Here is a 26,723-nt window from a genome sequence, read left to right as displayed (position 1 = left end):
CCACTCCGCCCCTCCCGCTCCCCCCCACCCCCTCCCTTACCACCCACTCCGCCCCTCCCGCTCCCCCCCACCCCCTCCCTTACCACCCACTCCGCCCCTCCCGCTCCCCCCCACCCCCTCCCTTACCACCCACTCCGCCCCTCCCGCTCCCCCCCCAATACCCAGCAGCAACTATTTTGCCCTTATCTCTAATTTTGTTGTAGAGAGAGTATAAGCAATAATAGGAAGGAACAAGGGGTTTTGCTGGTTGAGATAAGGATAGCTATACAGGGCATTGACTCACATTGATTTCCTGTGCGTGGGTGTTACCTTCTAGGTTAATTCTTTTTGATCTAACCTTTTCTCTAGTTCCTGGTCCCCTTTTCCTATTGGCCTCAGTTGCTTTAAGGTATCTGCTTTAGTTTCTCTGCGTTAAGGGCAACAAATGCTAGCTAGTTTTTTAGGTGTCTTACCTATCCTCACACCTCCCTTGTGTGCTCTCGCTTTTATCATGTGCTCAAAGTCCAATCCCCTTGTTGTGTTTGCCCTTGATCTAGTGTCCACATATGAGGGAGAACATACGATTTTTGGTCTTTTGAGCCAGGCTAACCTCACTCAGAAGGATGTTCTCCAATTCCATCCATTTACCAGCGAATGATAACATACAGAAATGGTTTTCAACAGCACAGACTCACTATCCATCCTGCCTCTTCCAGGAAGTGTCACTGGACTGCACCTCACTGACAAGAAGAATTGTACTGTGGCAGGTTCAGTGGCTCATGTCTGTAATCCCATCTACTTCAGAGGTGGAGATCAGAAGTATCTGGGTTCGAGGCCAGCACAGGCAAAGGTTAGTGACACCCCCATCTCAATCAAGAAGTCAGACATGATGGTGCATGCTTGTGGCCCCAACTACATGGAGACTGTAGGTAGGTGGATCTCAGTCTAAGGCCAGCCGCAGGGAAAATTTCAAGACCCTGCCTGAATAATAACTAAAGTGAAAAGGGGCTGCAGTATGGCTCAAGTGCCTACCCAGTGTGAGGTCTTGAGTTCAAACCACAGTGTCACCAAAAAAAAAAGTTACACCCTTTCTGGATCTACCCTTCAAATGACCCCACCTGTATTTACATTAAAAAAATTATTGCTGGGCACTGGTGGCTCACACCTGTAATCCTAGCTACTCAGGAAGCAGAGATCAGGAGGATTGCAGTTCAAGGACATCCCCAGCAAATAGTTCAAGAGACCCTATCTCAAAAACAACCAATGCACACACACAAAGGACTGGTGGTGTGGCTCAAGTGGTAGAGTGCCTGTTTAGCAGGCATGAGGTCCTGAGTTCAAACCCTCTCCACCACCAAAAAAAAAAAAAATTGTTGACAAAGCCAGAGACAGCTCTGTTTAATCTCACATCAGTGCAGGGAGGGAACACATCATTTTAAAGGTATGACAATTGGGAATTTTTGGTGAGGTGTGATTTACTCAAAGAAAAATAAGCATAGAGGCAAAAGTCGAATTCTTGCATCTTCTGATTCCCTGTGCCATTCTCTGGACTCTGGAGCTGTGCTGAGTACTCACCTGCATCAGCCCCTCTAGCTTCCCTCTCCTTCCCTCCCTCTGCTGTTCCCTCAGACTCTCTCATCTCTTTCTCTTCTGCCACCCTTCCCCTATCACAGCAGACTGGCAATTGTCCCTTACCATGTCCAGTTCAGTTTTCTCCAGGACATCTACCAGCACCTCAATCTTGGTCTTGTTGTTGAAGAGAAAGTCATCATCCACCCAGAGAACGTACTTGGTGGTGACCTGAGAGATGGCCAGGTTCCTACCAGCAAACCAACCCTGTAAATGGCATGAGGTCAGAGCAGAGGTTGTCACTCTGGATACAAAGTAGAATCACCTGGAGAGCTTTCTCAATTCCTGTGGCCAGACTGCTCCCCAGATGAATTAAGTCAGTATGGGGGGGCGGGGATTCCAATGGACAGCCAAAGCTGAAAACTAACGGGATGAAATGGAGTCGGTGTGCAGAGAAACACGGAAAGAGACAACCACTTTCTGGATCAAACACTGAGACAAAGGCTAGAAAGCCCTGGCTCTGTGGCCTCTGTGAATTGAATGAAGTCCTTTTTCACCTGACAGAGTTTTCTGTGGTCCTCTTCTATCTCCTAGGACATGTCAAGATTGGGGGACATCTGATGTATATAATATCTATTTCCTCCTCTGTCCTTGCAGGAAAGTGGGGGAGGGCAGGCAGGAGGGAAAGAGACAGACAAATAGACAGATAGACCCTGACTTGGGCAGAATCATGAGGATAAGAAATTTCTCTGTTGTTGGATCTACACATCAAGAATCCTTGGGATGTCAGACACCTCAAGTCACTTAAAAGGAACCCTATCAATTTCCCTACCAAATATGAAGAAAGATGGAATAACCACTCCATTAATTTGGAAAAATGAGAGCAACCCAATTTCTTTCTGAAACTGGAATTAGCAAAGGGACTCAGAGAAGAGGCCCAACCCTCCCAATTCAGGACCTGCTTCCTCAGGAAGACCATGGAAACAGCCCCATCCAGGGTGGAGTCTGACAATGGGGATCCAGGTGTCCCCCAGTTGAGAGGGCCATACCTTCCCAAAGGGCATGATATAATACTCCACATATTTGTCATTAATTTCCATGGGTTTCTTGCTGTCATCAGCCACGATCACAGTCAAGTCTGGGTAAAACTCTCGAATACTCCGGAGCAGGACCATAAGCTTGTGGGGGCGGAGGAATGTCTTGGTAGCAATGGTCACCAGGTTTCTGAGCTTCCTGTCTGGACAAAAAAAAAAAAGGGTTGATGCTAGAGTTCTGTCTTACAGAGGTCTTACTGCCTTGACTTGCTTCGCTCTGGTGGGATTTTTTTTTTTTTTTGCTTGTTTGTTGTTTGCTTGTTCTGTTGCGTCTGTTGTTTTTTCTTTTTGTAGTGCTGGGATGGAACCCAGGGCCTCATGCATGCTAAGCAAGTGTTCTAGCACAAAGCTACATCCCCAGCCCTGATAGCTTCTCTAAACCACAACCTGTCAGTGTTTGTGGTCCTCCGTGCCTCTTGTACATAAGGGATGCTTAGTAAAAGTTTGTCAGCTAGACTGACAATTTTTGGACATTTTATGTTTTTTCCTTTCCTGGGGTTATTGGCTCCACTCTGCTATTTTCCTACTGTCTGAAGGCTTCATTTTTCACTTGCCTGCTAGCCCTTCCCTTGAGGTCTGCTTCTATCTCAATACTAGAAGTTGAGATGCACAAAACCTTGTCACTCAAGGGGTATAGAATGGAGGGTCACAGAGCCAAGAAGAGGAGAAAAAGTCTAGAGGACTTCCCACCCACTCTTACTGTCAGCTCCAAGTCCTTCGTGGTCTTATCCTCTGGAAATCTTCATTGGAAATAGGCCTACTTGGAGGTGAAGGCCTGAGCCAGATTGTCCCTCTTAAGGTATGTGACTTACATAAAAGATTGGAGAAAAGACAGCAGTTCCAGGAAAAAGATCCCACAATGAAAGCTGCAGCTGTTGGTCTGTGTTTGAGATTCAGCTATCATAGGTAAAGCCTAGCAGCTGACTGAGCTCATGCAGTGTGGGGTGGAGAGGATGGTTGGAATAAATGCATGCTGAAAGCCTCTGCTCATGGATGCATGCTCCGTAACCCCATAGAGAGCTACTTTGTCAGCCTGAAAGAAAAATAAGTCATTCCACAATCCCTAAAGTGCATGTTACCCCATTACTGCAGTTCCCTCGGAGTCTGATGGAGTTAGAGGAAGAGACCCTTGTGCTCAAGACCAAGCCAAATGAATCCTCCCAGGGGATGGAATCCAGGGTCTCCTGAATGCTATACAAGCACTGTACCAGAGGTGCAACCTCAGCCCCACCTGAGTCATTCTATAGGAACATTTCTAAAATAACTCAGTGTACATAAGGAGCCCAAAACCATTAAAGAACTGATATTTGGAATTGACATTTAAAAAATTTCTCCCCTTTCTTTCACTCCCACTCCTAACCTCTAAACCCATTCCCAACTTGAACCAAAAAGGAAAGTACACAAGGACCAGATAAGTTTTTAACAAATTTAAGGGACATACAATTCCTATATCATTAAAATCTACTTCAGAAAAACAGTGAAAAAAAGGAAAGCAAGTAGGTGATCTATGAGACTTGTATAATATTGACGAGGACGTAATAGGAAAATATAGTCTCAGTTTTAAATATAAATGCAAGAAGCCTTAATAAAACAGTGCCAAATTTAACTTGGCATTTCATTAAATAATGCATTTCAATCAAGATGAAAAACTGGCCAATATACACACAGTAAGTTAAATCTAACTAATAACATTAGGGAAATACATCTTAGAATGTTCTTCTTCCAAACAAAACTTGTGGTCAGGAGTTATTCTGACCAACTCTCCTCCATCTCAGAGGTGATCCCTTCTGAATTTCACCAATAGGGGGTCATTGTGGTGCCCCAAGGTCAAGAGCCTTACCTGGTCCAGGGTCATATAATTTGGGTATGACAGGATAACGGATGGTCACTGGAAACTTGGCCACTGATGACCTGGACTCCAAGCTCACTGGAGGGAGAAGAGAGAGGTCAGAGCCCAGGCAAAATCCTATCTAGATCAGATTCCACACTGCCCCCAGAAGCCTACATGATGGGGGAACACAGGTAGTAGGGGGAATCCTCCTAGGATGAGCTGAGGACCCCCAGGCCTAAGGCATCTGCTGGGCTCCTGGCTTGCTGTGCATCCCTGGGATGACCTTCTGCTTCCCTCCTGCCCCTCTCATTTCCTGCTTGTGAGAACACGCTGGGTAGAGTGTACTTGGGATCTGAGAGCCTGGATTAAGTTTGACTTGTCATGTGCTGTCTGAAACACCTTTGGTAAATCACTTCACCTTCTCCATCTACAATACCGGCCCCATTTTCCCTCACAGGGTCATTTTCTGAAGGGAAATGTTTTAGAATCAGAAGCTGGGGAGAACTATCTTTTTAGCTAGTGGTCATGACTCCTGCATCCCATGTTGCATTTCTTTTCTGTTGCTGTCCTGGGACTGCATCCTATGTAGCTGCTCAGAAGGATGTTTCTGATCCAGAAAGAGTGGCAGCAATTGTTCTCCCAGGAATTTCCAGGGTGAGGGGGCAAGGGGAGGAGAAAAGGTCATGCCCTTGGAGCTGGGAATCCTCCCCTTCCTTCTTTCCATTAGTGTCCAGGACAAGATATTGATGCACAAACTGGCTCCCTCCTCTCACAGCAGGAGACTTCAGCTTTGTGAGCTGCAGAGATGACTAACGGAATTGCTGGTGCTATGGTTTGGATGTGTCCCCAAAGGATTATGTAGTAAAGACCTGGAGTCTTCAGGAGGTGGGGCCCAGTGGGAGGTTTCAGGCCATTGCGGGTGTACCCTTGAAAGGGAATGTGGGACCCAGCTCCTTCCTTCTCTTTTGCTTCTGGGTCACGAGGTGAGGGTTTCGTTCCACCACATGCTCTCCACCAAGATGTGCTGCCTCGCTACAGGCCCAAAAGCAACGAGTCCAACCCAGCCTTGGCTGAAACCTCCAAAACTGTGGGCAAAAATAAAGCTTTCCTCTTTGTAAGCTGATTATCTCAGGTATTTGGTACAGTTGATGGGACACTGACTAACACAGACAAGAAGTTATTTTTTGTCTTCCTGCAGTGCTGGGGATCGAACCCAGGGCCTTGCACATGACAGGCAAATGTTCCATTACTGAGCTGCATCCCCAGCCCTGACAAACACAGGTGGTTTTCTCAGTGAGCACCCATCAAGAGCAGCATGATGGACTGTTCTCCTCCAGTACCTCCATGGGGTTGATGGCAACATGGGGATAGTACTAGGTGCAGTAACTGGGGTGTCTGGGGTTAGAAACAGGTGCAAGGGGAGAGCCTCAAAAGCAGGTAGGCTTCCCAGAGGAGGAAGACTCTGAAAGGCACCATGGTGTTCTCTACCTTCCTAGCATTTCATAGTTCAAAGACAGGCTCTCACCCATGTCCACCCTGTGGTGCTGGTACCCTGTGCTGGTGTACGTCACGTGCTGGAGGATGAACTTCAAAAGCTTCTGATCACTGGTCGAAATGGTCAGCTGTTTCTTCCCTCTGCCCTGCACCACGTTGTCTGGGGTGTCAGCGAGGGTGTTCAGGGTCCCCAGAGAGGCTGTCAGGGTGAGCTAGGGTGGCATTAAGTATAGTCACATTATTGTGCAAGTATCAACAACCACCACCTATCTCTAGAACTTCTTTATAATGCCCAAGTGAAACTTAAACATTTAATGATAACTCCCCAGTCCCCTGTCCCTGGTAGGAAAATGCTAAATGCAGGAAATGAAAAATATGTTCTCAGGAAACGCATGTACCCAAGATAGCCAGCAGGGGGCAAAGCACACAAGCATAAAGCATATGAGAAGCATCAGGGATGTCCCTCACAATCGTGGGTCTGCAGAAAGTTCCTCATGTAGCTGTGACACGCTCCCCATGGTTTTAACAGCCATGTCCCTACAAACATTCCTTTCTCTTGGCTTGGCTGACAGGGTATCACTTCTCAGACACTCAAGATCAAGAGATCCTCCAGCCTCAGCCTCCCAAGCCACCACCCCCGGCTCCACTGCTGCTTTTGACTTCTTTGCCAGCCTCCTCAGTCTGACTCCCAAAGGGAGTTTTTCAGGAGTTGGTTCTGCACTTTTTCTTTCTTACTGTAGCTCACCTTCCTGCTAGAGGATTCAATCTGTTCTTATGGCTTGAAATGCCATCTATTTGTGGTGATTTTTAAATGGGGAAGGAAAACGGGGCACTCAGCACCCGTGTGCTGTGGGCCTGACTCAATCAGAGTGACACAGCTAGGAGCCTGTGAATGTGTAGCAACTTCCCCCCGGCCCAGAAACAGCCACCACCACAGTGGCTGGGTGCTTTGTGTGGGCTTTGAAGTCCTTCCCTCCAGCCACTCCCATGGCTGCAAAACACAGGCACAGCCTCCCTTCTCACCTCTCCTTGGGCTCTCATGACATATCATCTAGATAGGGCTAGATGCTTGGTCAAAGCTGAGAGCAGCCACAGTTGGAGGAATGAAGTCAGGGTGCCAGGAAGGGGACTCTTACCTCATAGACTGGGGCATCTGGCCCTTCATACTGGAGACCTGGAGGACACAGGAAAAAGACAAAAAAAATGCCATCTGAGAGGACACCAAGGCTCCTTAACACTTCCCTACCTCTCTGACTCCTACACATCCTTCAAAGTCCCTCCAAGTGTCTGTCACCTCCTATCCAAAGTGTTGGCCAGCCCCCTTGCCACCGCCCAGGGCTGTCAGATGGTTCCATGGTCTTTCTCAGCCCCAACTAGTTCTAAGGCCTATGGTGCCCTTCCGCAGCCCTGGGTGCTGTGAACTCACTCAGCCCTCCCAGGTGTCTCTGCTATCAAAGGCAAGGCAGCAGTGAACCATTCTTACATGTGACACCTGGAGAAGTCACGCTCATAGAGACCGAGGGAGGTGATGGCGCTTGCAGGGGCTGGGAAAGGGGGTTACTGTTAAGTGAGTACAAAATTTTAATGGTGGGGCTGGAGTTGTAGCTCAGTAGTAGGGCACCTGCCCACCATGTTCAAGATCTGATTCCCAGCACTGGGAAGGAAGGGAGGAAGGAGGGAGGGAGGAAAAGCAAAGTTAAGTTTCAGTTAGGGATGGGTAGAGATGGATGCTGGTGACTGATGCTTGCACAATAATGTGAAGATACTTAATGCCAGTTAAAAATAGTCAAAATGGAGGCTGGGCACTGGTGCCTCACGCCTGTAATCCTAGCAACTCAGGAGGCAGAGAAGCCAGCCAGGACAAATAGTTTGTGAGATCCTATCTTGAAAAAAACCCATCACAAAAAAGGGCTGGTGGAGTGGCTCAAACCCCTGAGTTCAAACCCCAATACCACCAAAATAAATTAATAAAAAGTCTGGTGGAGTGGCTCAAGTGGTGGAATGCATGTCTAGTAAGTGCAAGACCTTGAGTTCAAACCCCATTACCACCAAAACAGCAAACAAGAAAACTCCCCTCTTCAGTGAGGTTTTACACATCCCTCTAGTTCAGCATCATATCCTTCTCAAAGCCAACGGCAACATTACCAGAAGAGACCAGAGGCATGGGCCTGTGAGTACACACGTCTCCCCCATGCAGAGCTAGTGGGATGCACTCTGGGCCATCCAGTGAACTCCTCTTGTGCTGTGGGCTCTTGGGATCTAGAGGTAAACAGTCCCCAACGGTGAGCCCCACAAAAAAGCTGCAAGTATGAACTGGGTGGCAATGATACTTGAAGTCCAGCATGTCTCCTAGAGCCAGCTGACCCCCTCCAGCTGCAACACCAAATTACCCAGACTCACACAGCAAACAGGAGGTGCCAGAGCTGTGGCTGAGCCCTCCCAGGTGGGATAAAGTGGAGGGGAAGTGGGGCCAGGCCTCAGCCCCTGCACCTGCTTAATCTGCTTACCTCCTTTCTGTGCTTGCCATCCTTCTTCTTTTTTTTTTTTTCATTTTTCTTTTATTATTCATATGTGCATACAAGGATTGGTTCATTTCTCCCCACTGCCCCCACCCCCTCCCTTACCACCCACTCCGCCCCCTCCCTCTCCCCCCCCCAATACCCAGCAGAAACTATTTTGCCCTTATTTCTAATTTTGTTGTAGAGAGAGTATAAGCAATAATAGGAAGGAACAAGAGTTTTTGCTGGTTGAGATAAGGATAGCTATACAGGGCATTGACTCACATTGATTTCCTGTGCATGTGTGTTACCTTCTAGGTTAATTCTTTTTGATCTAACCTTTTCTCTAGTTCCTGGTCCCCTTTTCCTATTGGCCTCAGTTGCTTTAAGGTATCTGCTTTAGTTTCTCTGCATTAAGGGCAACAAATGCTAGCTAGTTTTTTAGGTGTCTTACCTATCCTCACCCCTCCCTTGTGTGCTCTCGCTTTTATCATGTGCTCATAGTCCAATCCCCTTGCTGTGTTTGCCCTTGATCTAATGTCCACATATGAGGGAGAACATACGATTTTTGGTCTTTTGAGCCAGGCTAACCTCACTCAGAATGATGTTCTCCAATTCCATCCATTTACCAGCGAATGATAACATTTCGTTCTTCTTCATGGCTGCATAAAATTCCATTGTGTATAGATACCACATTTTCTTAATCCATTCGTCAGTGCTGGGGCATCTTGGCTGTTTCCATAACTTGGCTATTGTGAATAGTGCCGCAATAAACATGGATGTGCAGGTGCCTCTGGAGTAACAGTCTTTTGGGTATATCCCCAAGAGTGGTATTGCTGGATCAAATGGTAGATCGATGTCCAGCTTTTTAAGTAGCCTCCAAATTTTTTTCCAGAGTGGTTGCACTAGTCTACATTCCCACCAACAGTGTAAGAGGGTTCTTTTTTCCCCGCATCCTCGCCAACACCTGTTGTTGGTGGTGTTGCTGATGATGGCTATTCTAACAGGGGTGAGGTGGAATCTTAGCATGGTTTTAATTTGCATTTCCTTTATTGCTAGAGATGGTGAGCAATTTTTCATGTGTTTTCTGGCCATTTGAATTTCTTCTTTTGAGAAAGTTCTGTTTAGTTCACATGCCCATTTCTTTATTGGTTCATTAGTTTTGGGAGAATTTAGTTTTTTAAGTTCCCTGTATATTCTGGTTATCAGTCCTTTGTCTGATGTATAATTGGCAAATATTTTCTCCCACTCTGTGGGTGTTCTCTTCAGTTTAGAGACCATTTCTTTTGATGAACAGAAGCTTTTTAGTTTTATGAGGTCCCATTTATCTATGCTATCTCTTAGTTGCTGTGCTGCTGGGGTTTCATTGAGAAAGTTCTTACCTATACCTACTAACTCCAGAGTATTTCCTACTCTTTCTTGTATCAACTTAAGAGTTTGGGGTCTGATATTAAGATCCTTGATCCATTTTGAGTTAATCTGGTATAGGGTGATATACATGGATCTAGTTTCAGTTTTTTGCAGACTGCTAACCAGTTTTCCCAGCAGTTTTTGTTGAAGAGGCTGCTATTTCTCCATCGTATATTTTTAGCTCCTTTGTCAAAGATAAGTTGCTTATAGTTGTGTGGCTTCATATCTGGATCTTCTATTCTGTTCCACTGGTCTTCATGTCTGTTTTTGTGCCAGTACCATGCTGTTTTTATTGTTATTGCTTTGTAATATAGTTTGAAGTCAGGTATTGTGATACCTCCTGCATTGTTCTTTTGACTGAGTATTGCCTTGGCTATTCGTGGCCTCTTGTGTTTCCATATAAATTTCACAGTAGATTTTTCAATCTCTTTAATGAATGTCATTGGAATTTTGATGGGAATTGCATTAAACATGTAGATTACTTTTGGGAGTATCGACATTTTTACTATGTTGATTCTACCAATCCATGAGCATGGGAGATCTCTCCACTTTCTATAGTCTTCCTCAATCTCTTTCTTCAGAAGTGTATAGTTTTCCTTGTAGAGGTCTTTCACATCTTTTGTTAGGTTTACACCTAGGTATTTGATTTTTTTTGAGGCTATTGTAAATGGAATTGTTTTCATACATTCTTTTTCTGTTTGCTCATTGTTTGTGTATAGAAATGCTAATGATTTTTCTATGTTGATTTTATATCCTGCTACCTTGCTATAACTATTGATGATGTCTAGAAGCTTCTGAGTAGAGTTTTTTGGGTCTTTAAGGTATAGGATCATGTCGTCTGCAAATAGGGATATTTTGACAGTTTCTTTACCTATTTGTATTCCTTTTATTCCTTCTTCTTGCCTAATTGCTCTGGCTAGGAGTTCCAGTACTATGTGGAATAGGAGTGGAGATAGGGCATCCTTGTCTGGTTCCTGATTTTGGAGGGGATGGTTTCAGTTGTTCTCCGTTAAGTACAATGCTGGCTGTAGGGTTGTCATATATAGCGTTTACAATGTTGCCATCCTTCTTTTTAAGCTGACTTCACACTTACAACCTTCCTGTGAGGTAACTATATATATATATATATATTTTTTTTTTGGAGATTGAACCTAGGGCTTTGCACATGCAAGGCAAGTGCTCTACCACTCAACTGTACCCTAAAACTTGATAATGTTTTCATTAAAAAAAATATTTTCCATGGTCAGGTGTCATGGTGCACATCTGTAATCCCGGCTTCTTGGGACACAATAGGCAGGAGAATTGTGGTCCAAGGCTGGCCCTGGACAAAAAAAATAACTAAAGCAAAAAAGGCTGGGGCATGTCTCAAGTGCCTGCCTAGCCAGTGTGAGGCCTTGAGTTCAAACCCCAATACCACAAAAAAAAAATTTTTTTTTTTGTTTCCATTTGGGGCAGTTAATTTTTTTCTACTGTGGTAAAATAAACATAAAATTTACCATTTTGGTCATTTATTTATTTATTTTGGCAGTAATGAGGTTTGAACTCAGGGCTTTGCACTCATGGTCAGTCTCAGACAGTGATCCTCCTACCTCTGCCTCCTGAGTAGCTGGGTTCACAAGTGTGTACCACCTCACCTGGCTCATACTTTGAGATAGGGTCTCAATAATTTTTTGCCAGGGCTGTCCTTGAACCACCATCCTTTAATCTCTGCCTACCAAGTAGCTAGGTTTACAAGCCTGAAATATTGCATCTGGCTCATTTTGACTAATTTTTTTGGGTAGTACTGGGGTTTGAACAGATGGTCTACCACTTGAGCCACTCCACCAGCACTTCTTTGTGTTGGGTATTTTCAAGATAGGGTCTCATGAACAATTTGCCAGGGTCTGGCTTCAAACCACATCCTCCTATTGTCTACCTCCTGAGTAGCTAGGATTATAGGCATGAGCCCCTGTACCCAGCTACGCAGTGTAACTTTGAATTACCTCTTTTTGTAGTCTTAAGAAACAAGAAAAAGCTCCCGTTCTCTGACTACTAACCCATACGTTTTTGTGGACGAGTCTTGTGTGTGCTCCCCACCCTGGTGCACCTGCAGATGGGCTTCCTACAAACAAGAAACACGCAGTACGTGAACACTCCTTTCTCAGTCCCTGCACTCTATGTCACTGACCTTAGTAACATCAGTAAATTTCTGGAGGCTAAAAAGGAGTTCCACAAATATGTGGAGTTTGATTTCCTAACCAAGGGCCAGTTTCTGTGACTGCCCTTGGTCAAACTCAGTGAACTGGAGGTTGTGCGCTGAGAATACATGGAGCAGCACCCCGTGCCTGGCCAAGGCAAAGCGTGCTCCACAATGACTGGCTCAGTCCAATGAAAGGGGGCAGAGGAATGGACTTGACTCATGCTTATGATAAGACTGCTCAGATCTGGTCTTTGGAAGGAAAGCCAGTGACAATCAGAGGACATACAGACATTGGAAAAGATGTGACTTGGGTGAAAAAAGACCAAGTTGTCTGTGCTTCTGTGGGTTGGGAGAGCAGCAAAGCCAAAGTCCTACCATGGGCAGAGGTCATGCTGGAGGCGTGGATAGCTCAGGAGCTACATGTTGTAGTGGCTCCTGGGATAGGATGCTAAAGATGTGGTCTATGGGTGAAAATGATGAACTAGAGGAACCCACCAATGGTCCAAGAAAGAAACAGAAAACTCAGCAGTTGAGCCTAACAAGGACTTGCAGGGTGACCCTCTCTAGCACGCGGAAGCCATTCTTTCAGCACTGCGTGTGTCTTGGGACTGCACAATGGGAACAGGTGGTCTTAAGTCAACTTTGATGAGAAATAAAATGTTATTGTATTTCTTATTCTCCACTTGGCAAACAGTTGGCATCTGGAAGCAATCAGACTGTGGGATACTCCAACTGAAGATGGTTCTTTGGACTCACTGTTCCTTAACTTCACATATGTCACATCAGGAAAGGGATAGCTGGGCTGGAGCTGTGTCTCAAATGGTAGAGTGCCTGTATCACAAGTGTGAGGCCATGAGTTCAAACTCCAGTACCACCAAAACCAAAATCAAAAGGAAAAGGGGTGCCCTATCTGTGAACAGCAGCTGATTTTAGGTTCTTTAGAGAACACTGTCAAGTTTGGGACACCAGAAGTTGTAAAGTTCCTCTCTGATCTGGTGGCTCCTGAAGACAAGGTTCTAAGTGTAGACCAGACAGACAGGACTTCTCCTGAGTGAGGGGCACACAATACATTGTACTCCTGGGTGGCTGTTGGTGGCACATGTCGGGGCTCCCAAACTATCAAGAAGAGGAGGAGGAGGAAGGAGGATTACAATCTGAAGCTGGCCCCAGGCAAAAGTGGGAGACACTATCTGAAAAATAAATCAAAGCAAAAAGGGCTGGAGGAGTGGTTCAATTGAAAGACAGCAAGTGTGAGATCCTGAGTTCAAACCTCAGTACCACCAAACAAATTAAAAAATAGAATTGATGGAGTGGCTAAAGTGGTAAAGTACCTGCTTAGCAAGTGTGAAGTCTTGAGTTCAAACCCCAGTACCATCAAAAAATAAAATAAGCCGGGCACTGATGGCTCATGTCTGTAATCCTAGCTACTCAGGAGGCAGAGATCAGGATTGCAGTTCAAAGCCAGCCCCAGGCATATCTCAAAAAACCCTTCACAAAAAAGGGCTGGTGGAGTGGCTCAAGGTTAGACCCTGAGTTCAAACCCCAGCACTGTCAAAAATAATAAGTAAATAAATAAGTAATTATAAAAATAGCTGGGCACCTGTGGCTTATGCCTGTAATCCTAGCTATTTAGGAGGCTGAGATCAGGAGGATCACGTTTTTGTTTTGTTGGTACTGGGGTTTGAACTCACATTCTCACACTTGTTAGTTTGAGCTAGGCAGGCACTGTACCTCTTGAGCCTCTCCATCAGCACTAATTATTATTATTATTATTATTATTATTATTATTGTTATTTTTGGTGGGACTGGGATCTGAACTCAGGGCTTCACACTTGCAAACTTGCCTGCTTGAGAGCACTGAATTGCTTGAGAGTCACACCTCCAGCCCTGAAAAATTATTCCTATATATAGTTTTTTTTTTTTTTGGTGAGACTGAGGTTTGAACTCAGGGCTTCATGCTTGCAAAGCAGGCACTCTACCACTTGAGCCATACCTCCAACCCATGGTTTGAGGTCAGCCTGGGCAAACCATTCACAAGACCCCAATCTCCAAAACAGTCAGAGCAAAATGGACTGGAGGTGTGGCTCAAGTGGTAGAGAGCCTGTTTTGTAAGCACAAAGTCCTAAGTTCAAACCCCGATGCAACTGAAAAATAAAACAAAAAATAAATTGTATTCCTACAAATATCCACCTATCACTTCTCATGTGGGGACATGAAAGTAAATAATAATTTGATCTTAAAGACTCTTTCTTTCTTTCTTTCTTTCTTGGCAGGATTGAACCCAGGGCCTGCTTGAGAGACAGGCACTCTACCACTTGAGCCACACCACCAGCCTTGGACTGTGATCCTCTCATTTATCCACATGTTCTGCATAGCTGAGATGATGACAGGCATGCACCAGCACACCCAGCTTTTATTGGTTAAAGATAGCCTCGCTTTCCATGTGCCCAGGATGCTGGAGGACCTCAAAAAGCCAACTACGCCATAAAATTCTTAGAGACACACAGATTTCTGTCCTCTTCTGTGTTACCTCGGAGCCCCAGGGAGGGCTCATCTTCTAACGGAGATTTCCAGCTGTGGAGACAGGGGACTGACATTCCCTAAAATCCCACCAACCCTCTCACATTGTGCTAAGTACACAGCAGGTACCCAATGAATGTCTGTTTCCTTCGCTTCCTCTGTTGTCTGCAGCCTCTGAGGACACAGATGTACCTACCTGGGATGAGGATTGTGTGATAGGGCATCACCTCTACTCCATGGACTGGGTACCCGAAGGGGAGGTTGGGCTGAGCCAGCAGGGGTGGTGGGTGGGGCAGTCCTTCTCTGCAAGAGATGGCAAAGTGAGCCTCTGCCCTGAGTGCACAGACCCTTCCCCTGCCCATGTTGAGAAGTCAAAGTCACTGTCAGCAAGAAACGATAAAAGGTCAGGCACTGGCTCACGCCTCCTAGCTACTTGGGAGGCTGAGATTGGGAAGACTGCAGTTTGAGGCCAGCCCGAGCAAATAGTTCAAGAGACCCCCATCTCCAAAATAACCAGAGCAAGATGAACTGAAGGTGTGGCTAAAGTGGTAGAGCACCTGCCTTGCAAGTATGAAGCCCTGAGTTCAAACCCCAGTCCCACCAGGGGGATAAAAAAGGAGGGGCTGGTGGATGGTGGAGTGACTCATAGTTCAAGTGGTAAGAATGCCCGCCTAGCAAGCATGAGGTCCTGAGTTCAAATCCCAAAGTCACCAAAAAAAAAAAAAGAATAAATGAAATGGTCAGACAATAAAGGCCAGCTGACCAAAGTCACAACTGAACTTCCTGGTAGCCAAGGTATAAAGCCATTGTTATTCAATACACTGTCACCCACAGGAAGAAAAACTGGTCCATTCCTGAAGGGCCTAATACTAAACTAAAAAAGAAACTATATCACAAGAAACTTTGTAGGGAGAAGGTTCATGCATCAATATTTGTAGAGCAAACCCAGTCTTTATTTTGTTGTCGTTAACCTTTAATCAAGGGCAATCCAGGGAGATGGATTCTTTAAGGAAGTAAGGTAACATAGTTGAACTGGAGCTCTAGTGATCCAGACACACCACTTAAATTACCTTGGAAAATGATCGGACAACCATAGCAAATATTTGTGGGAATATGAGAAAAGTCAAAAATTTTAAATGAAGCCAGGCACCGGTGGATTACACCTGTAATCCTAGTTACTCAGGAGGCAGAGATCAGGAGGCTAATGATTTAAGGCCAGACCAGGCAAATAGTTCTTGAGACCCTATCTTGCAAATGGGCTGGTGGAGTGGTTCAAGTGGTAAGACTGCCTTCCTTGCAAGCATGAGGCCCTGAGTTCAAACTCCAGTACTGCCAAAAGAAAGGTTTTTTTAAAATGGAAAAGATGACAAACAGGCAATGAACAGAAAAAGCAATACAAATAGCAATAAACATGCTTGGCTTTGATATCAAATTAGGGAAATGTGAATTTAAAAATAATGAGGAAAAAAAAAGAAAAAGAAAAAAAAAATAACGAGACCTGGGGATGTAGCTCAGTGGTACAGCATGCTGGGGCTTGGGATTTGACCCCCAGCACTGCAAATAAGTAAGTAAATAAATAAATAATTTTCTCATTAAAGTTTTTCTCATTTGTTTTGCTTGTGGCACTAGGGATTGAACCCAGGACCTCATGCATGCTAGGTAAGCACTCCACCCCTAAGTACTATATTTCCAGCCCTCATTAAATGTTTTAAATTTGGTGGTAAGGCTGGTGGAGTGGCTTAAGTGGTAGAGCAACAGCCTAGCAAGTGTGAGGCCCTGAGTTCAAACCCAAGTACCACCAAAAAAACAAAACAAAACAAAAAAGGCAAAAAAAAAATAGCTAAAGTGATAATAAAATTTGATGATGAAAGTGCAGGCTAGGTAGGGGGCATAAGGTTCTATGCTTACTAACGCTATGTGCAAGTGTGAATTAATACAAGCACTCTAGAGGACAATCTGGAGTAGCCATTAAAAGTAAAAAAAAAAAATCAGGATTTTAAAGAGGAAAAGAAGTCATAAGGTGTGAGCTAGCAGGTCAGATGCTAAGTACAAGGAGAAATGCTTGCATGTGTAAAGGATAAAATAAAGGTGTTTATTTTGATGTATGTCTTTTTTTTTTTTTGGTGATTCTGAAGTTTGAACTCAGGACCTCATGCTTGCTAGGCAAGCATTCTGTCACTTAAGCCATGCTTCTAGCCCCAACAGCACCATTTGTCTTAATGAAAAAACAAAAGAATATAAATATAACCGTATAGTAATATAAGTAATGTAAGTGTAAGGAAGCTTTTTGGAGGGGAGGGTGTAGGACTGGGGTTTGAACTCAGGTCTTTTTGCTTACAAAGTCACACCTCCAGTCCATTTTTCTCTATTTATTTTTGGAGATGGAAATCTCTCAAACTATCTGAACAGATCTTGAATCTCAATCCTCCCAGTCTCAGCCTTCCAAGAACCTAGGATTACAGGCATGAGACACTGGCACCCAGCATAATGAAATTTTTTATACAATCTAAATACCATCAATAGGAAAGTGGCTTAATAAAATGTATATGTTAATATTCATAGCTATACAGCACTTACAAGGAATGAGTAAGATGTATACTTAATTGTTTACTTTTCCTTTGGTGGTACTGAGGGTTAAACTAAGGGCCTGTGCTTGCTTAGGTAGGCATTCTACCACTTGAGCCCTAGTTCCAGCCCTTCCTAACTCTTTAAAACATGCCACTGGGGTGGGGATGCAGCTCAGTGGCAGAGCACTTGCTTAGCATGCATGAGGCCCCGAGTTTGATCCCTAGCACCACAATCAGTCAATAAATTATGTCCTCCTAAGATTATGTATCTTGTAACGAGAACATGGTAGTAGCACTCAAAGCTCATCACCTCTTGAACACTTCACAATAATCCCTGTTTCTGAGGTGATTTCCATCTACTCTTGCTGACGGTAGAGATGTCATATAATGGTGACCTACTAGGTGTCTCTTCCTAACTCCATGTTCGGTGACATCCTGGTGGTCACTTGAGATCAGCTATGGTGAAAACTGGCAGACATCACAAACCACAGTGCCCCTGCCTCCAGGCACAACACTCACACAACATCCACTCAACGCATCCTCACTGGTGGGAGGTCCAGTACACAGGTCATTATTACTGGGCTCTGTTGGCTTTTGTTCATACCTTTCTTGCCTGGTATAACCCAAGAGCAAGGAACATTTCCCAGAGGAAGGAGGGGCAGGTGAAGATGTGGCCAGAAACTTGGAATCCATTCCTTCTGGTAACTTCTGCCTACAGTCACTGCTTCTGTCCTCTGACCCCTCCCCATCTTTTACTCCCTCCAACTCTGCAAACCTATTTCCCTGACCACCTCCTCCTACTATGTGCCTCCTGAAATTTGCATATCATGCCTGATTTCTTTCTCCATCAGTCCCCACAGTACCCAGGGCAGAGACAAAAGCCATCTTCTTCCATAAACATGTCCTCTGTGCCTCCCCTCACACCATTCATTTGTTTGACACACATTTCTGGAGCCTTTCTTTGTGTCAGTCACTGTGCCGGGTGCTTTGAGTGTCTGGTTACAGAAAACTCTCTGAACGGTGACAGAGAGTAACCAGGACAGCAGATGGTCCTGACAGAGGGCAGCATGAGAAGCCAGGTTCTGCTTGGGCTGGGAGCTTATTGCAATGATTTCTGGTCACCTATATACTTTTCTTATCTCCTCGACTGTCCTGCAATCTCACTGAGCATGGGATGATCACAATGAAGGTGATGATACATATTTGTCAGGACAACTACAAAGCTGACACAGTTTTAAGCCCTTTCCATCTAGCAAGTCATTATCATTTCACATAGGAGGTGAAGTAGCTTGCCCAAGTCATCTAGCAGAAGGTGGAGGCTGCAGGACCTGGATTCAGGACTTGCCTCTCAAACAGCCAGGTGTGCCAGGTTCAAATCCATGGCAGAGTCACCTGCACATTCCACTGGTGTGAGGCTTTCAACACTCCCTTCCTATTGGCACCCACATCTCTCTCCCATGGAGACCTCCATCTGTACATACCTTTGAGAGTCATGGCTCACTCCACAGTGCAAACCCAAGGGATCTGACTCACTGTTTCCCTTACTTTTCACTCATGACTCAGGCTCAAGCAGTGGAGTACTGAGGCAGTGACTTCGGGACAGTGTATGCAGATGACATGGGTACCAGATGGCTCTGGGCCTGTCCGAAACTTCAGAGCCCCCTTGGTTCTTGTCCAGTTTCCCAGCCTGGCCAACCTACTACCTGTGGATTCAGTGAAGCTCCAGGGTCCTTCCAACATATTCGCTTTTGATAATGGCAAACCAGCGTAAGGCCACACCACCCTGAACGCGCCAGATCTCCTCTGATAGAAGCGAACCAGAATCCATTTCCTCCTTCAACTAATAATCTTGGCTGAAACACCCTGAGTGTTTACACCCCTTGTAACTAAAAAGGAACAGTTCCAGTCATTGTGATGCACTCTGGTAAGGATGGAGCAGGGAGGATCACAAATTCAAGGTCAGTCTGGGCTACACTTAAACAAAGTGATATACTTCTTGCACCTGGCAGCTGGATAGTATGTCCTCAACATACAAATGAAAAAATAGCGGAACTTAATGAACAGTGCAAAGTCACCTCCCGTCATGGCCTGTCACGCATGGAGGCTATGCCACCAATATCACACTAACTAGTTTCTAGTTTCAACTATCATCTTTTTTTTTTGGCCATACTGAGGTTTGAACTCGGCCTCAAGCTTGCTAGGCAGATGTTCTACCACTTGAGCCAAGTCCCAGTCCTTCTTTTTTTGTTGCTATGAAACATTTTATGCATGCAAAGTTCTATAACTTCATTTGAGGACTATAATCTCAATTGCCTGTCCTGGTTTATCCCCAGTAATTCCTCCCCAAAGCCTCTGAAGAGGAGGAGGTCCTGCCTTTTTTCTTAGGACACCTCACTTCCTCAGGACATAGAGAGAGGGCGTTTGCTCTCCCTGGGGACCCGAGAACCCCCATGGGCCTGCAGTACCTCCTTTGAAAGTGTTCAAACTCAGCCTGTCTTCTCGCGTTCACCGCTGGGAGGTCACTCTTGGGGTAAGCACTCTGAAAGTCATATCTTCCTTGCTGTTGGGTGGCGTCACACGTGCACTGATTTTTAGGGAAGAGCCTGAAACAAGCAAAAGAACTGTAAACATGGATTGGGAGTGTGGACTGCTGGGCAAGGCTAATCCAGTGTGTCATTCACCCTGAAAATGTCCTTTCCCATACACTCAGGTGTCCTAATTGGGTTGAGACTCTGGAATCCCCCTGCCATTGCCCCTCACAGAGACATAGGGAGGGAGGGGGAGAAAAAGAGGAGAAGGGCTAAATATTCCCTCTCACTCTTTCTCTCTCTCTCTCTCTTTTTTTTTTTTTTTTTTTTTGGTGGGGCTGGGGAATAAACTCAGGGCTTCGTGCTTGCAAAGTAGGCACTCTGCCACTTGAGCCATACCTCCAGTCCATTTTGGTCTTGTTATTTCATAGATAGGGTCTCTTGAACTATTTGGCCAGGCTGGCCTTGAACCATGATCCTCCCAATCTCAGCCTCCCAAGTAGCTAGGATTATAGGTGTGAGCCATCAGTGCTGACTTCCCCCTCTTGACAGTCCACTGGAATGTCAGTGGAATCCTGGCCCCGCTAAAAAAGAAGGGCAGAAGACAGGAAGTCAGCATCTTCCCTGAGGTCTTGATCACAAGGGATTTTGCAGGGTACTATAGAGAACAGAGACCGTGCCCATTGGCCAGACCCCTTTCTGTTTCTTCACCTGGGTGGGAATCTGTACAGCTTTAGGAAGGCAGAGAACTTTCTGCAAAAGGGCACGGGTGGGGCCTAGGTCACCACAGGACGAGCAAGGACTGTGGTGAGAGCGAGCGCTCTGTGTCTCACCAGATCCCGCTGTAGCTAAAGAGGTCCCTGAGATGCTCCTCTGGGAGAAGTTTCAGCATCGGGGCATTCCCAGCTGGCTGAGGAAGCTCTGGCTTGAAGGTGCTGAACTCTGCTTGGATGGACACACTTCTGAACATAAATAAAATAATGGCAAGTGCTAAGATCAAGACAGCCATCTTGAGAAGCCACAGGAATGTGAACCTGGCAAAGACACAAACAAACAAAGGCTGTTAAAATCTTTTTTCTTGATTCCAAAATAAGTGGCTTGGTTATGAGGTGTGTATGACAATAGTGCAGTAAGTACCGTGGGGGTTGAGGAGAATGTAAGTTAAACCTGTATCTTATCCCAATCACCAGAATTAATTTCTGATAAAGAGAGAAGAAAAGATTTAAGTTGCAGCTAAGGTACTATGAAAACCACAAATGAAAGGATGGGCAAACACTTCCCCAAAAAATTATTTTAAGAAAATGTCAGTTTAGTTGAATTTTAGGGGAAAAAGCATTAAACTGGGCTGGAGGTGTGGCTCAAGGGGTAGAGCACCTGCCTAGCAAGCGAGAGTGAGGCCTTGAGTTCAAACCCCAGAGCCGCCAAAAAAAGAAAAAAAAGCATTAAACTGAATTTTAAAGAAACTATTTCTAATGATCACACACATGACTTACCAGATATAGCAATCATGAACTGTAAATGAAAAAATAGTGGAACTTACTACACATGGGGGAGGGGAGAGAAGTACTCAGTGTTGCCTTTTACTAATGATCCATTGAACCATCGCAAAGGGGCAGAGTGAAAACACTTTTGGGTGAAGTGGCAGCATGTGTTGTTTTGCTTCAACCAGTAGGGAGATAAGGTGTCAGGGATTAAAGAAAAAATTTCTGGCTGGCGGAATGGATCAAGTGGTAGAGTGCCTGTTTCAGAAGCATAAGGCCCTGAGTTCAAACCCTAGACTGACAAAAAAAAAGAAAAAAAACTGCCCTGAGTTCAAATTCCTGCCACATGTGGAAACACGTCTTTAATGTCTCCAGACCAAAAAGGCTTACAGCTAATGCTTACGTTTTGGTGTGTAACTTAATAGGGAGAGCCTGAGAAAGAAAGGGAGGGCTCAGTTAAATAATTTTAGTAAACTATAGCTGCCTCATGCAGAACACGTAGAATATGCCCTTTATATAGTAAATATTTTTAAAGATAGTGATACTTTGTTACTATAGCTAAAACAAATTTAAACCATAAAATTTCTAAACTTTTTTTTTGTACCTGGGTTTGAACTCAGGGCCTCACACTTGCTAGGCAGGTGCTCTACCACTTGAGTCACTCTGCCAGCCCTGTTTTGAGTATTTTCGAGATAGGGTCTCTTGAACTTTTTACCCAGACTGGCTTTAATCCTAGATCCTCCTGATCTCTGCCTCCTGAGTAGCTGGGATGATAGGTGTGAGGCACTGTCACTGGGCTTGTTTTTTTTTTTTTTTTTTGTGACTGGTCTTATTATGTAGCCCAGGCTGGACTTGAACTCATGATCCTCTTGCCTCAGCCTCCCAAGTGCTGGAATAACAGGTGTGCACTTCTCCACACAGGGCCACCCTATAATTTTAAAAATACCCATTGGAAGTTGTCTACCACCATCGTTTATTTTGTTTGATGGGTAAATTCCTTCCTTTTCCTTTCAACCCTCTTTTTTTTTTGCAGTGACGGGGATTGAACTCAGGACCCCATGCTTACCAGGCAAGTGCTCTACCACTGAGCCACATCTCCAACTCTTACTGGGGATTGAATTTAAGGCCTGGGCAAGCACTCCACCACCTGAGTCACACTCCAGTTTTTTCCACCCTCTCCTGGAGGAAAAGAAGCCCCAACTTTCTAGTAATGAACTGAGTAGCTACTCTAAGACATTGTATGTCTTGTGATCTGTACTCCTTAATATTCAGACACGTGATCATCTGAGCAGTTAAAGGATCACCACAGGTGGATAGAAGGCAAATAAACTCCTGGACTCGTGGCCTGTTACCCTTAGACTAGAGGCATGGTATGTGATTTTTTTTCCTACTCCCACCCCATGCATGGTCTTGCAGGGGCTGCTTAAGTACTTGTAATCCTTTGAGCTCAACACTTAGCCTGTCCCAGCAAACCAATAAAAGCTCGTCTCTGTCTCTGTTCCTAGAGCAGCCTGTCTCCTCTGGGGATGGTGCAGACTCCTTCCTGCTCCAGAGCTGAGTCCCCAGTGACAACCTTGTAAGGACTGGGGGCATCAAGTGTAGAGGACTGGGGGACTCAAGTGTAGAGAACCTACCCAGAAAGTGCAAGGCCACAGTCCAAATCCCAGTACTGCCAAAAAAAAAGTCTTGCCCAAGGTCCCACACATTTGGGTGGGTCATATCTTCTCAGTGCCAAGGGCCCAGCCTGTGGTGATGTTTTGTTTTACTATGTAATTAACAAAAGTGTGAGGTGCTTTGGTACTAGTTCGATCATATTTTTATACTGTCTGGGATGGTGTGGCTATAGTTCCTCCTAAGAAATTTTATTGGGTTATTATACCATTACCCATGTACATTTAAAGAAGAATATAGTCATACCAGAAATTAAATACCTCAAGTTGTTAATTGCAGTCAACACTAAGGATTAGGAAAATGAAAAGGAATTTTTCAATCAATATATTCCTATACTCTCTCTTTTCCTTTTTTTTTTTTCAGTGATCAAACATTAATTCTGTCATTTAACAAATGACAAAGTTTAACTCATCACAAAAAAGGGCTGGTAGAGTAGCTGAAGTGGTAGAGCACCTGCCCAGCAAGTGTGACGCCCTGAGTTCAACCCCAGTACCACAAAAAAAAAAAAAAGAAGAAAATTCAGATGTATTAGAAATATATAACAAAGATAGTGAAAATTGTCCATAAAATTTCTATGTATACTCAAGTATTTCTTGGCTTTGGTTTGTTCCATGTACTTATTTGTTTATTCTTTAATCAATACCATGCTTTTTATCACTGTATCTTTTAAGTAATTTTGTTCTTTAATAGCAGTACAACCTAAGACAGGCACCAGTGGCTCATGTCTATAATCCCAGCTACTTGAGAGGCTAAGATTGGGAGGATCAAGGTTTGAGGTCAACCTGGACAGACTGTTGTTGAGATCCCATCTCCAAAATAACCAGAGCAAAATGGACCGGAGGTGTGGCTCAAGTGGTAGAACATTAAGTCAAGTGTGAAGTCCTGAGTTCAAACCTTAGTCCCATGAAAAAACAACAACAACAAAAACAAATAGCAGCACAGCCTGAAAGTCCAGCCATCCATCCCTCTCATTGGTAATATTTTCCTGGTTATTCTCATGTGTTACTATCAGAGTTATTTCACAAATGACAAAATCCTGTTGGAGTTTCATCCATGTAGTTAGTATTTTGAATGTATAGACTAATATAGGGTAAATTTGCATCTCTATATTTTGAACCTCGATCCTCTGATCTCTGCCTCTTGAGTAGCTAGGATTACAGGCATTAAGTCACTGGCACCTGGCTGAATTTTTCTAAAATGGTACTTAGTACAAATAGGTATGTTTAAACTAATCAAGAAGAAGAAGAAACCAAGATCTTTAGTTCATTAGTCAAATTCTTGGACTTCTGATTTACCAAATCTGGTTCCAGCAGGGACAGCACTTTCTGATAGTCATCAACAGGAACTGTTGTGATTGATTACTAATAAATATCCAATTTTTATCAGATTTTTATAAATGTTCTACATTGTTAGAACTGCACTGCTATGTGCTTCAGTCAGGATTGGCTAAAGTAATTAAAATTGCATGTGTCCATCACTCTGGTGACCAATGGCTCACACCTGTAAACCTAGTTACTTGGGAGGCTGAGATACGGAGGATTGAGGTTAAAGTTCAGCCCAGGCAAATAGTTCGAAAGACCTCATTTCCAAAGTAACCAAAGCAAAATGGATAGGAAGTGTGGCTCAAGAGGTAGAGCTCCTGCTTTGTGAGCGCAAAGCCCTGTGTTCAAACCTCAGATCCACAAAAAAGAAAAAAAGAAACAAAAGAAAGATTACAGGCTAGTGGCTCATACCTGTAATCCTAGCTACTCAGGAGGCAGAGATCAGGAGGATTGCAGTTCCAAGCCAGCCCAAGCAAATAGTTCATGAGACCCTATAAAATCCCATCACAAAAATAGGGCTGGTGGAGTGACTCAAGGTATAGGCCCTGAGTTCAAACTTCAGCACCATAAAAAGAAAAAAAAATTCCACAAGAAGAATAAGAAGTTAGAAGAAGGTCCACAATGAATCATAAAGCCAATATCAAAATAAGGAAATGAAACAGCCATCCATGTCCTCCATTGGCATTGTGTGTCCCTTCAGGCCAGATGAGGTAGGGCTGCTTAACTTCAAGCAGTCCTGCCCCATGGACTGAGTTTGTCCTGGGACTGAGCAGACACTGGAAGGCAGCTGGAGCCTGACTATGTGGACAGTGCTTCCTTTTGTTCCTGCCCAGGACAGTCATATTAATGTCATCCTGTCTCTGTGCACACAACACAAACCAGTTAGCCAATATTTTCCTTCTGCTTCAGTAAGTATTCATTTCTGAGTACTTGATATTTATTTTGACAGCACAGAAACACCTGTAATGGGAGAGACTGAAATATAACTATGCATCAAAACTTTTTTTTTTTTGTGGCACTGGGCTTTGAACTCAGGACCTCATGCTTGCTAGGCAGGTGTTCTTACTGCTTACACCACCTTGCCAGCCCTTTTTTGTGATGAGTATTTTCAAGATAGGGTCTCACAAACTATGTGCCCAGTGCTGGTTTTGAACCATGATCATCCTGATCTCTGTCTCCTGAGTAGCTAGGATTATAGACATGAGCCACCGGTGTCCTGCAAAACTTAAAAAAAAAAAATTTACATAGTAAAAAGCAATTCTGAGCCAGATGTGGTGGTACACACCCATAATCCCAGCTATTTACACCTGCAATTCCAGCTACTTAGGAGGTAGAGACAGGAAGATCAAAATTTGAGGTCAGACCAGGCAAAAGGTTAAGCAAGACGCTATCTCAAAAACAAACTGATACAGTAAAAAGACTGGGGCAAATGGTCGACCACTTGCTGGAGTACCTTAGTTTGATCCGAGTACTGTAAAAAAAAAAACAAAAAACTGAAGTAAAAGTGGTAATATTGGATGATTGAAATTATTCCTAAGGAATGTGAGAGTAGAGCTGAGATGTAGCTCAGTGGTAGAGCACTTGCCTAGCATGTGCAAGGGCCTGGGCTTGATCCCTAGCACGAGAGAGAGAGAGAGAGAGAGAGAGAGAGAGAGAGAGAGAGAGAGAAAGGAAGGAAGAAAGGAAGGAAGGGAGGGAGGGAGGGAACATTTAACCATCCTAATTTACTAATGAAAAAAACTAATGATAAAATCGAGATATTAACCAATAAATGAGCATGAACTATGGAGAAATGATTGAACCAAGAGTAAGTATAAATAGTAGCTGAACACACAGAAAAACATTTGTCTTCAACTTGTAAGTTTGAAATATTTAAATTAAAAATAACTTTGAAGTAGCATTTATGCTTATTAAATTAATAACCACAAAGGTTTGGTGAGATAGTGGGCAAAAATGTTCCAAATACACGGCGTTTGGATATTTTAGTCAGGAATTTTTGGCTGAAAGTAACAAAAGCCCATTCAAATCATACATATTTTTAATATCATTATCTAATAATTATTGTTTCACCATACTAGGCGCACAAATAATGTCACCTTTATTTTCAACTAAATTAAAATTGACCATCACTTTTTTGCTAGAAAGTCCAATAATTGTCTCTTGGAACTTCCGACACCAACAAAAACGACCATCTAGCACCCATCACAGCAACGTAGGCAATGAGGATGGATCTACCCACCGATGGCAGCCAGACCAGCTGGAGCACAGGCCAAACCAAACACGGGACACACACACACACACACATCTGTTTGAAGGTGTGTCAGAGGGTTACCAAGATAGTGTGGGGGGGGAGAAGATGCAAAAGTCCTACATTAGCCAGTTCCCAAGGTGGCTCCCAAAGGTCTCTGCACCCAGATGGTCACGCCTTTGTGGAACCCTTTCCACACTGTCTTTGGTGATCAACACGTACTTAACGTATCATTTCTGATACTAGCGAATAAAAGACATTATCTTGGTGGCATTCTTAGATGATTTGCTCAGGGGATGGCAGCTGTGCTGCCAGTTGCTGTGGAGACCCAG

General features: G+C 44.3%; 1 protein-coding gene and 1 pseudogene across 3 annotated transcripts in view; one reads left to right on the top strand and one right to left on the bottom strand.

The window, feature by feature from the left end:
• Positions 1 to 26,723, bottom strand: part of B4galnt2 (beta-1,4-N-acetyl-galactosaminyltransferase 2 (SID blood group)) — a 32,546-nt gene that overhangs the window by 2,125 nt on the left and 3,698 nt on the right. For all 3 annotated transcript variants that reach the window (XM_074045963.1, XM_074045961.1, XM_074045962.1), the window contains exons 2-9: positions 20,503 to 20,703; positions 19,607 to 19,744; positions 14,771 to 14,877; positions 7,104 to 7,141; positions 5,999 to 6,179; positions 4,483 to 4,569; positions 2,598 to 2,785; positions 1,675 to 1,815 (exon numbers count right to left, since the gene is read on the bottom strand). In XM_074045963.1, the coding sequence (XP_073902064.1) occupies positions 1,675 to 1,815; positions 2,598 to 2,785; positions 4,483 to 4,569; positions 5,999 to 6,179; positions 7,104 to 7,141; positions 14,771 to 14,877; positions 19,607 to 19,744; positions 20,503 to 20,703 (1,081 nt within the window). The remainder of the gene's footprint in view (positions 1 to 1,674; positions 1,816 to 2,597; positions 2,786 to 4,482; positions 4,570 to 5,998; positions 6,180 to 7,103; positions 7,142 to 14,770; positions 14,878 to 19,606; positions 19,745 to 20,502; positions 20,704 to 26,723) is intronic.
• LOC141414004 (ribosome biogenesis protein WDR12 pseudogene) lies at positions 11,968 to 12,851 on the top strand (annotated as a pseudogene).

The sequence above is a fragment of the Castor canadensis genome, chromosome 11 (genome assembly GCF_047511655.1).
Source record: "Castor canadensis chromosome 11, mCasCan1.hap1v2, whole genome shotgun sequence".
NCBI classification, from domain to species: domain Eukaryota; kingdom Metazoa; phylum Chordata; class Mammalia; order Rodentia; family Castoridae; genus Castor; species Castor canadensis.
Note: the sequence above shows the minus strand (reverse complement) of the source record. Positions and strands in the feature narration are given on the sequence as shown.